The sequence below is a fragment of the Bombus impatiens genome, unplaced genomic scaffold, assembly GCF_000188095.3.
Source record: "Bombus impatiens unplaced genomic scaffold, BIMP_2.2 scf_0349, whole genome shotgun sequence".
NCBI classification, from domain to species: Eukaryota; Metazoa; Arthropoda; class Insecta; order Hymenoptera; family Apidae; genus Bombus; species Bombus impatiens.
Window position 1 is genome coordinate 190,291 of NT_176768.1, and position 12,640 is coordinate 202,930.

The 12,640-nt window shown below is 35.2% G+C and overlaps 1 protein-coding gene across 4 annotated transcripts in view; it reads right to left on the reverse strand.

The window, feature by feature from the left end:
- Nucleotides 1-12,640, reverse strand: part of LOC100749681 (hemicentin-1) — a 431,443-nt gene that overhangs the window by 48,240 nt on the left and 370,563 nt on the right. For all 4 annotated transcript variants that reach the window (XM_033320792.1, XM_024367725.2, XM_033320790.1 and 1 more), the window contains exons 10-16: nt 9,874-10,218; nt 9,259-9,525; nt 6,976-7,332; nt 6,384-6,644; nt 4,908-5,165; nt 2,165-2,182; nt 572-712 (exon numbers count right to left, since the gene is read on the reverse strand). In XM_033320792.1, the coding sequence (XP_033176683.1) occupies nt 572-712; nt 2,165-2,182; nt 4,908-5,165; nt 6,384-6,644; nt 6,976-7,332; nt 9,259-9,525; nt 9,874-10,218 (1,647 nt within the window). The remainder of the gene's footprint in view (nt 1-571; nt 713-2,164; nt 2,183-4,907; nt 5,166-6,383; nt 6,645-6,975; nt 7,333-9,258; nt 9,526-9,873; nt 10,219-12,640) is intronic.

A 12,640-nucleotide genomic window follows, 5' to 3' on the forward strand; every position in this document is an offset into this window, starting at 1 on the left:
AAATTTCGTTTATTATGGAAATTCTGTGGGAACAACGGTACGATATTTGTCTCAAAACATTGTCGCTGATGCAACTGCCAGATGATTTAAATAATGCTTATTTGTCGTAGAACAATCTGCAATGTAAATTATGTCATCATGTTTCAGGTGTGTGCTTGTGTTTATGTGTGCGTGCGTGTTTGTGTGTGTGAAGTGTTCGCCTATCGTGATGATCGTTTGATTTTGAAATGGATTTCTTCGAGATTTTATCGTTCAAATTTTAGGATAAGTTTCAACGATTGATTTTATCCTGATATTATCACAAAGAATAACTAAATTAAAAGACTTGAAAATTTACCAATTTTAGTTATTAAATATTAATTAAGGAATCTCGATTCGACTAATTGCAAGTGTCGTAAATTTCTTTCAACAGCTATATTAATTTTTTATGACGTATTTCTAATTTTTGAACGAGTTTTGTAACATTGTTAGAATCTCGAAGAAAGTCCATTCGATGGCCTACGTCATGCGAATCGTTGTGAACAACAAATCACAATGACAATCACATGGTTAGAAAGAAAGGGCAACTTACATTTCATCTGATTTCGTTTGCGTCGGCAAACGATGAAGATCACCACGCAAATGATGATTATCACAAGTATAAGAACAACTGCGGCAACGATGACTATCAGAAGAAGATTTCCTTCCAGTTGATGCCACCACGGTATATGACCTGAAAATGCGGATCGATTTATCGAAATTAATATTTCGTAGCTCGTGGTTATTCTTGAAATACTTAGAGAACAAAATAAGAAACTTTTTTTTATAACTTTTGACAAAAGTTTTCCTTCTAGAAAACATTAAGATTTTTAAATGGCAGTAGAAAGGACCTACTAGTAGCATCTACTATAACGATTCTTCAAATGAAAAGATTCATATCGGGGCTTATAAATATTTGGGAGAGCAATTTTGAAACTCTGTGATTGAAAATACTAAAAATATCTATCAGAAGTAAAAGCTCTTGAAAGCAATTGAAAGTCTTTTAAAGATTATTATTTGAAAAAACAAACAAAATAAAAAGAAGATAATTTTCAGAAATCTTATTAAATTTTTAAATATCTACATTTCTAAAATTTTCATATTTTCAACTTCCTTAAAACTCGGAGGATCGACAATTTTTCTGCAGATCTTTTAAAAATTTTTCTGTGGGAATACGAGCAACGAGATTTCACGGTAGGCACCGTTCCCTGATTACGAAATAAAACAGTCGGCAGAACGGTTGCAATTCAAATTTCGGCGACAGCTGTGAAATATTATAAATACAGAAAGTAAGACGACCCGTCTCAAGAGAAGCTTTTCATATTTCTGCTTATATTTAATCCATTCCCTTGCTCTATAATATTTTACCAGAAGCTACCTTTATTACGAGAGTTTATGTGCTTATATAGGGTGCTCCATTTTAATCAAATAAACCCGATGAAATATTTTTAGGGCTAAGCAACGCATAAAATTTCTTTTTCTGCCTTGAGGAGAAAACAACATAATCTCGATCGTTTCTTATTCAGCTGATTATTTTCAAATTACGTTTAATCTCTTTCTCGACACTTATCGTAACAAAAATTTGTTTAAAAAGTACTCCACGCGAAGAAATTGTCTCGTTAATAAATTAAGGAACAATATCGTTTTACAGCACAGGATTATATAGTTAATAAAACCGTTGAATAGAGAAAGAGATTAATACAGTAATTTCTAAGATCTTTTCACTAATTTAGGACAAAATTATTCTTTGTATGGTTTCGTCAATTTGAATTATTTTAGCCTTTCGTTATTTGAAACTTTGTTACAGTTATGGCAAATATACATACAGGAATGGAATATAATCGCGGCAAACGTGTAAAGCATCTTTGAGGAGTCCATACCGACTGTGTGTGTGTGTGTGTACGTGTGTGAAGAACGAACAGAAATGCTCAAAAAGAACAAACGCGTTGAGAATATTTCTTCCTGTTTTGTTACATTATTGCGAAATTCTTTTCTGCTCGTCTCTTTCTTGAGATCATTCCTGCATACATATCTTGTGACAATATAGAAGAAAAATTATATAAAAAAGAAATTAGCATTAATACAGTCTAATATTTAATGTTTTGAAACGTAATATATTTAATACAACAATTATGGTAAAACTTACTTCGATGTCCATGGTGAGCTAAGAAGAAACGAGAATGTACAATATTTCTTATTTATTTGCTAATCATTCGTTGAAGGAAATATTATTAAATATTACCATAACTAAACATCGATATTGCGCAGAATATATGTATAGTTTTAATACTATTCATGGTTTTAAGTCAACGCTAGGTAATTTAGATCTTTGAGCTACTTTCTGTTAAGGGAGCCACATGTACCTCTTCGATATGCTAAATTACGAGCTACAACGAAGCTATTTCTATGAAAATTTTAATAACTATTCCGAAAAATGTTTATCGTAGATTTATTTAATCGCTTGGATATTCATATCCTCCAGGGTGATGTTGCATTTTCCTTCGAAGGAATGATAACAGTTTAAAAGTCGAAGAGTAAATGTCCCACTGGAAGAATTCCAAATTATTTTCCTACAAATACGAAGATTCTTATGAATACTGTTTGCATTGATTAAAATACTAATTACGAAAGAAATCGTTATATATTTTGCATTATATTTACCACGTTGTTTTTCCTAATCTGAGAACAGAAACATAATGTAAAGATCGAAATAAAGGAGAATTGGATTAAAACGAAACAGAAATTACGATGAACAAGATTTCTAATTTCTTGATTTATTTAAAGAACTTTTGAACTTACTCGTAATTTACTTTTAATCACATAACAATTACTTTAGTTATAGATCACTCGATATATTTCCATAAACTGATCCTTCCCTGCTGAAATTAAGTTATGCTACGTTAATATTTGAAAGAATTGAAATCAATTAACTTGAAATTCATCTATCTTTATTAACATTTAATTTCATAACTGTAGAAATATCTTGTTATGTAATGACCCTGTTAGATAGATCAATCTCGATTTACTTAGTTGGAAACTTCGAATTCGGGAGGCAACATAAATGAGTTCGTATCACGGAAAATGCTCGTTTAAATCTAGTCGCGCTTTCTCGAATCTCCGTCGTTTGTTGCTAAAAAAAAGACATTGAAAATTCGTGTCTACGATAATAAAATTAACATAACATTTAATAAAAGTATAATTTCCGTTTTTAATCGCGATCCTCGTCCAATTTTGTTTTTACATACCATCTACATACTGTTAACAACACCTTTTCTCTGTTCGAAAGAAGCGCTACGGATTTCAGGTACGCCAACCACGCGAAAAATAATTACCATCGTTTTGACGTTTTTAAATAAACGAGAAAAATATATGAGGAATGCAAATTAAAAGAACAAATCCGATTTAACTTGGAATAAATCAAACTTTTGAATTTACCAAGTATTCAAGGGAATCTAATTCAGAATCTAATTTACGAACTTTCATTCGAATGTTCGCGTTGGAACCCCAGACATGGAAAAATGTGTCTCGCCTCGGGTTCGTTAAATCTTGCTGGTGGATCACGAAGTATAGCCAGAAATAAAAATATGCTTAATTGCAAGTACTTTGACCGCACAAATAGCTTCGTTCAAAATTATTCTACGTGAAAAGCGGCAGTTTATCCGGAATTTATTTAACTCTTAATGGAATTTACCTCGGACTGAAATTTTACACTATGTAAATTTTATTTCAACGTTACTGACCCGTAAGATATTTCTTGCAACTATCGTAAAAGAATAATTTCGTCTAATCTCGAATTGCTTCCTTTTTATCGCCTATCATCCATTCGTTTCTTAGCTTCAGCGTAATATTAATATAAGGTTCCATCCACAAAAGATCCGAGCAAACATGTAAAGCATCTCTTTATGAATATTTAGTGACACTGACAAGAAAGTAATTTCGTTTTTGTAACTTTCCAATATACGTGTACCTTTAGAATATGAAAACACTATAAGCTGATCAAAGGATCGTTCAAAATTTATCTACACATGCGTACTATCTCAAATAACTTTTTCGATCGAAAGTTTCATTCGTATAAACCGTAAATATAATTTAGTAAAAAATTTCACTATCCGTGAATAATTTATGAGAAATATGAAAGAAATTTGTGAGAAAATTAAGTATAACATTGATGGTGAAGATTAGAAATCAAGAATAACACAAGTTTTATATTGTAACGTATTTAAATGCAGAGGTAAATAAATGAAGTACTTGCTGGTATTCTGCTGTATTTCTAAGTGGTCAAGAGACGTTTCTAGACTTTCTTAATCTCTCACGCTTTCAGATCCTCGGTCTCGGGAATTTTTCTTTACACGTGAATTACAACCACACAATATAATGTAAGAGCCACGATGAGAATGTTGATATCGCGAGAGGAAAAATAACTCTGGCAAAGGAATCCGTTCTCCGTAAAAATTCGCAGCAGTTTCGGCTGGAATCTCGTTCCTAATTAAATTGCCAAGTTTTCAAAACCGAGCGTCATCATCGTCTACCACATCTTCGTCATTAAAATTCTGTTATTTCAATTAAACGTGACCATTAAAAACCGTTCGTAAGTAATTGAGGTGCAAAAAAGAAAAAAAAAAAAAGAAAAATAGGTACAAAAAATATTTGCATGGCAACCTGCATGGCAAACCATTTTGCATAATAATAAATGAGTATAATATCAAACAATGTCATAAATATATGTCTGAGCTAAGAATCCGTTCGCCACATTAAACATAAGGTATTTAATTTATCCATAAGTTAGATTTCATTTTCTTTAATACCTAGCACTTTTATCTCTATAATTTTACTAATTTATAGAAACACAAGTAATCATCAAGTACAACAGGAAGCAAATCAGAACGTACCTGGTACATCGCGGTCGCAAGGATTGGAATGGCCGATAGAGTTGTTAGCAACGCAAACGTACGTCCGGAAATTGGTTACCGACGCATCGAGGCGAATGTAGCTTTTCCCATTGCGCATCTCGGCGTTCTGCTCTAGCGTGTCATTGTCACTCTTCAACGACCAAACGAAATCAGTCTCTTTCGGATTGGCCGTCGCTGAGCACACGACGTAATCCTCCCCGTCTATTCGTTCCCTTTCCACGTGACATTCTGGCTTAACTACAAAGGAAGAAAATCACATTAACTTACTTTGGTTTTGCACGAATACGTCTGTGTCACTTGGACACGCGTCTTACTTGCTCCTTAAATCATTGTCTTGCGCTGCTTTGTTGAGATAGAACATATAGAGCATGATAATGATGTAACAGTTACATCTATCAGAGACCGCTAGAACGAGTAATTTATGATTCTTCGTAGAAATATGATAGATTTATTAACGTGATTTTAAGAATTAGAAGATGGAATTATCAGAGAATGTGTGGTACATTGGTTCTGAGGTCACTGAAATCTTTTGGTTTCGATGCTTCTTTTCGTATCTTGGAAGAAAGTATGAATTTTTTAACCTCAAGTAATAGCAAGTTACAGCATTTGGTTACTTTCGGAAATATTTGAGATTGGAAATATAAGGCGAGAGGTATGAAACGTAGGAGAAACTGGAAATCGATGAAGGGATGAAACGTGCAATTGCGTGAAATATTTCAAGAACGATTCATCACGTTCTCACCGTTGATCGAAATTACGTTCCTCAAACCAAACGAATTTCGGCCGAATTCCTATCGTTCTCCGGTTTATCGAACGTGAAACAGTCTTAAACAATTTAATCGATCTTTGTAATGCGAACGTGAGGAGTTTATTTGCTCTGATATTCCAAAACATGTTTCTTATTATACGTAACGTAATCAAAAATATTCAGGGGAACATTAGTATTCACGATAATGGCAAAAGTACTATTTTACTGTTATTTTGAAAATACAATTTTTTTCTTAAATTAATTTAAGTAAAACTTTATCCTCCTCCGTGTATTTTTCTTTTTTCGTTATAAATTTAAGGAAGACACTACTAAGAAGTAATCGTAAAATATAATCGAAGATTTTCTCGGATCGTTTACTCCAATTCTATGAAACACTTCGGCATTTTATTTTTAACAAGGCATTTTCTGCTTACGCATTTAAATTTCATCTCTACGTCTCTTCTACCTTAACGAACATTGGCATCTTTATCTTCTTAACGCAAACGGAAAATATGAAAAAGAGAAGAGAGAAATGAAAAAGAGAAATAGTCGAAGAAACAGAGAGAAAGAGAGAGAAATCGTTCTTTTAGTTCCTGCCATTTCTTTCTTGAAGAATACTCTGCCATGAGAACATAAATCTTTCTCAATATTTGAACGTCACTCGAGATGACTGAGGAACTTGCACGTCGGGATGTTTCTTTACTTACATTGAACATTCATGACCATGGAAATGTTCCGGCTTCCGTGGCGATTCGATGCCTCGCAGTAGTACGTCCCGTTGCTGCGTCTAGGCACCGCCACTTTCAGATCGAGGACACGGCCTTCGATGATAGTGTCTGTGGAACCTTCCCGAAACCAACGAAACGTTGGCTCCGGTTGTGCTCTCGCATTGCAGCTCACCGTTTCCGGTATCGTATCGACCGTCACGTTTATTATCTTCTTTGATATCGTCATATTTTCTGGCGGAACTGTTGCGAAGAAAAAGACGCGTATAAACTTTACGCTGTGTAAAGTGACTGTATTTGTGCATATTGTTCGAATGCAAACACGAATACAGCATTATATTAGTCCACCGAGGAGAATCGTAGCGAAATAATGCGTTAAAAAATATAAATGACAAATATAAAATATGGCATATTAAATAATATACCATAATTGTAATTATTTATAAATATTTAAGCCTTATACCGCGCGACATTAAAAAAATGAATAGTCTATAAATATCGAAAAGTACGCGAGGATAACATTTTCAGTATTCGAGAAGTTAAGTTAACTTCACTGAAAATCAAATAAACTCACATTCCACATGGAAGTGCGTGCTACTTTTCACTCCAGCACCAATACTGTTGCTGCTGCTCTCGCAGGTGAATCTGACGTTGTCTTCGACGCGATCGAGTTGGCCACTCGGCCAGGCAGTTAGATTCCACACCAGGGTCGATTGAATGCTTTCGAAGTCATTCGTTCGCGGATCAGGCGGATGATAAACGTTCGACAGGTAGTATCGGTTCGTTTTCGAGAAATCCATCGGTATGCCGTCCTTTAGCCAGGAAATATTGCACATCGGAGCGCACTCTACCCAGCACATGATGCTAACGTTCGGCGAATTGTACACGTAGCCGTGATAAGGGAGCAGCTTCTTGATAAACGTTGGCTCCGCTATTGACAATCAAAGAACAAGTTGAACTGGCCCTCGAAACGGAACGGGCATTGTTACGAATCGAGAATGAGATACGATATCGTTGCGTTACGATAAGCTCGAATCGATGCGAAATATTTTCTAAACTTTATTATACGATACGATTTTGCAGCTGTTTTAAGGTAGTTTTAAATGCAATAGAGTGGCGTGCGAATCAATTTGTTATCGTAGATAATTGAATCTTAGATGAAGTGGAAAATAAAATTTGACAAACATAATTAAATAAATTTTGTAACTGCATAGCATGACAGCGACGAAACTTTTTAACAATTTTTAAATTATTTAAATGTGTAATTATTTCAATTCGTTAAATTAAATAAATGAGCAACGAATTTGTACGTGATTTGTCTGGGAATTTAAAAAATGAGTAGACACATGGAGATGTTGAATTCAAACGTGAATATTCCTCGAGCGATAGTTGTTGCGCCTTCTCCTTTGAAAAGCAGTGAAGCGTTATAATATTATTATCGTTTCTCTATTTTTATACGAAATACGAGTCGAATAAAGCCTCTATGACATCGGGGAAATATTATGCAAGAGTTGCTGGCAAACGTAACGTAATGTATGTTGCCGCTTATGCGAATTAAGTATACAAAGAAATGAGAAACAAATAAAAGAAGGAAAAATACAGGAAACAAGACAAGTTTACACAGGTCTCAAGATACGAATCATTAATTTAGATACAGCACGGAAACTGTGGAAACATTTGTGCTCTTTCACGTTACATAAGTTTATCTTTCTGTTGTACAGAAGTAACAAGTAATAAAGCGTTACGTATCATTTACAGCTTAATACATTTTTCAGCATATATACATATAATGAATATTGAAATTTAAAAAATGATATTTTTGTAACCGTTCTAAATATTGCGAGTTTCTTGCATTTTTCTCTTGTTTTATTACACGAAGGTGCTTTTCAAAGGTGTGTTTGTGGTACCAACGTAAGTTTCATACAACGAACTTTTCATTCAAAAAATGAACAATTTCATTCAAAAAATAATTTTCCAATTGTTGGGCCATTTTTACGTGTAGAAGCTTCCGAATAAAAAGAATTTCGGTCGACAAATCAAACACTGAACGCTAAGAAAGAGGCGAAAAGGAATATCGTAGAACGAGGCAGAATGGTATTTTAAGTAGAAATGGTCGGCCTTATGTCAGGCATGTGCGTGCCGTAAGTAGCGTAAGTATTCTTTTGGAAATACAAATTTTACCAGAATTGCTCGCGAAACAAATTATGATTCGTATATATATATATATCGTCGTGTACCTTGTGCTTAGCGTACCATCAGCTATAAATTAATAGAGTGAAAAAATGTTGCAGTTTATAGAAAAGAAAATCATTGATTTCCTTAACATCTCTAGTTACGAATCGACTCAATATTAATTCCAACACACATGTGAAATTGAAAAGTGAATAAAAATAATTATATTCAATTGTCCGAGACACATATTTTTGTTAAACTTTGAAACATTGTAATAGATCCTACATAATCGAATCAAAATTTTAATTTATTTACAAACTTATACGTGTATATGAAATGAAAAATTTCACAAAAAGAATTGTATAAATTTATTAGAAAATTAAACAGATCTCTTTTCTTTCGATATAAAATATATTTTTATAAATTATAAATACCTTGGTAGATTAAACAGAATATCCTATATTTCTGAAATATCGAAGGAAAGAGGGGGAAAAAATACTGTAAAATAGAATTTAGTTTCATTCCCTTATTCCACCACATTTTCCAAATTCTGTAAGATTTAGCGCTTTATATCTCAGTCGGCCGTGCACGAATTTCGAACGCGAAATGAACGTCACGTGAAGGACGGACGACAGATTTATTCGACGAGGGATTAGAAAGTTTTTCGAGTAACTTTACAACTCACCAGACACGTCGATAAACGTGGTAGCCGGGTCGCCGTCGCCGGCTTCGTTGTAAGCCAGACAAGTAAAGTTCGCTTCGGTTTCCAAATTAACCGACTCGATGGTAAGGGTAGCGTTGTTTTCATCCGGAAGTCTATGAAGGCCTCGTAACCATTTGAAGCCAACTACCTTTGGCCGTCCTGGGTCCAGTACGAAGCACGTGATTGTCAATGGCCGTTTCTTTATTACCTGCTGGGGCTCGTACGAGATCGAAGCTGGCCCAGGTTTGTCTATCGACACGGCAAACAAGCAACTCGTTATTTATACCGGAAACTCCGACCAAACTTCATCTTCGTTTTTCTTTGTTATTAGCCAGCCGATCTTTTTGTGTATTTATAAGAAAATTAAAAATGCACCTTATTAATAATTAGAAAAAAAAAGAGTTGAAAATCGTTGACCTAAAGCAGCATTTTGTTCTTTCGCCAGGCAAATAAATCTTGGCGGTATAAAAAAGAAAAGAAAAAAGAGAAAAAGAAAAACAAATTCTCGCAAACAGGAGTCCCAGTAGTTGGTTCACATGGGGAGCGAACGAGCAAATGGATCGGATCGAGGAATTAAAAATTAAAAGGGGGACTCACAATGGACCATGACAGGTGCACTCGGTGAAAGTGGTCCCCAGCCAGCGTCGTTTCTACCCTCGCAAGAGTAGTTCCCGTGAAAGGAACGTCCCACCGCTTCCAACAGCAGCTTGCTCGGATCGATATCGCAGAAAATTAAAGATTCCTCGGTGGTCGTGGTGGTTGCGCTGCTATTTCTCGTGCAATCCGGAAGTTCTTTCAGCAGGTCCCCGTCCAAGTACCATCGGACGGCGGTCAAGCTTGCTGGATTTCCAGTAACAACCTCGCAGGTCAGCGAGACGTTCTGCCGGTCTGCTTCGTTCACTGGCGTTTCCGGGTCCATTATCACCTTGACCACTGGCTTGTCTGCGAGCAAATGAGAGTCGGAACAGTGAAACGATTGTTTATCATCGACTAGAGTATGTGGAAATACTGGTTGTTTTTTCTTTTTTATAATTTATTTTTAATATTACGATTCTCCCTTTTCAGAAACATTGTATTCGTATTTATTATTACCTGTTTTTCGGAATTTTCTGTTTCTCTTTCACGATACTAGAATGTATTCATTCGATTCGTTTTTATTTTGTGCGAGAAATATGGAGGATATAGTAGTAGTAAGTAATATTATTCGAGAGATTACATGGAGGAGTATTCTGGTTTGAAAATATTCTCATCTCATCTTTAGTAGTTATAAAGGTTAATAGAATTTTATGAATTATGACGAAAACTGATCTTTTTATTATTTAAAGTAAGTTTGTTAGCAGATTAGATTTTGTTACTGTAATTTGACTGTTGTCTTCTTAAGTATAATATTTTAGAGAGAAGGATATGAAAAGGGGCATTATAATGAAATTCATCCACGATGTTTATATCAGCCCAAATACTATCCTAACATCTCTTCTCTTCTAAAGTTAATGCTCGAACCGCAGTAAAAACTCCAATAACTTTGGCCAACCCACATAAGTTAACTAATTTAATGTCCTACGGAGAACGTGACTGTCCAGCTGGATCATCCACGTTAGAAGTAATACTTCGCTCGAATAAACTTCATCAATATAGGTAAATAAATAAATAAATAACGAAAGAGAGGAAAAAAAAAGATTCATCTGTGAATCTGGTGTGCCGAACGATCACAGAGAGCGAGAAAAAAAAAAGAAGAAGAGAGAGCCGAAGGCTCATGTATTTTTTACGAGCTCGAGCATCGCATAAAGATTTACGTCCACGGCAAAACTATTCAAAATGAAGCGTATATATTATCCGGCATGGAACATACCAGAGAACGGGCCGTTTATGCTACATCCAGCCGAATAAACAGTAAAACGAGACAACCAGAGTTCAGAGAGCACCTGAAAGGAAACTTTCGTCGACGATCCAATCAGCAGATTGGCTGAAACAATTTTTCTTTTCCTTTTTTTATCTTCTTTCTTACCTTCGGCAAGGTAATCAAGATTTCAGCAAGTTCAAAACAAAAGAATCCGAAGAGAGGCAGCGTAGTCGGTGCTCGAAAGGAGCGAAGAGGAGAAGAAGATGGAGCGGAGAAAGGAAAAAGAAAAGCGTAGGAAAGAAAGGAAAGGGGATTCGGCCCCGACGAAACTAATTTTCCGTGTTCGAATTCACGGCCCGTTTCCATGGATTGTTTGTAGAAAATACAACACCCTCGAGCGGTATTAAGGCTGCAATTAGAATTTCATTGTATCGCGGCCGAGTTTACGTTAACGTGACGTTAACTTCTCGGAAACGCGGAGTGGCTGACCCAATAACCGGCACCCAGCTGGAGGGTGTGAGAGAGCAGCTTATTTAATCCATGCTGATATATTTACGGCTCCCTCCGCGGCACAACGAATCGTATCGTCTCGGTGATCCATGGATTTGCTCCAACCTTTTCTCTTTTTTTACTTAACTATCCCGCCTTTGTAGACTATCGCGGTGAGAATATCCGCTTATTTTCTTCTTATTTTATTCAAGGCACTTTTTTAAAACTCAGTTGGTGGAATATCGAATACAAAAACTTGCGTAACTTTAATACAAAAGGAACGCTATTTATTTGCTCGTTTTACGAGACAGACGGAGGTGGAGAAATTGGAATTGGTTTTTTAAAACACGATAGATTCCTGTTTTATTGCTGGTTTAATGTCACACATGAGAATAAAACGGAGGCAAATCGCGAGTGACAAGGTTAATACATTTCCCGCCAGACACATAGAAGAATCTTTCTTTTATAATACAGTACAATTCCTGCACCTTCGACGTAAAATTATTTGAAATAAGTTTCGAATTTGCAGATTTAGAAAGGGTTTGTTGTTATTTCTATACTCAGAGGTAAGATCACAATAGTTATTTCATTGAATGGATAAATCTATCACACCGATGTGAGCCAAAAAAACCTTTATTGCACGCGCTTACAAAAACTAGGGATAAAAAACAAAAAAGCATCTTAAGCCTATCGATTAAATCTATCGATTGTAACTAGGATTATCTTCTAGTTACTATTTCTTATAACTAACGCATCTGCATATGGATGGCGAGCACGAACTCACGTTGTCATTTTCAACGGATCTGCTAATTGGTTTCTTGTTATTCGAAAGTTTCTTGTAAGAGCTGAAATTAATTAATTCGCATAATTGCGATACTCGTAATTTCATATTATTATGAATAGAAACCAATGTAATTGAAATACCGCGTTACAAAAGATCGTCGCGAACTTAGATTCAGTTAAACTTTTTCAGTTACAATTTTTGTATAACACGAGTTTGTCTATGAATTACTGTGTTCTTTATTCACGTGAAAA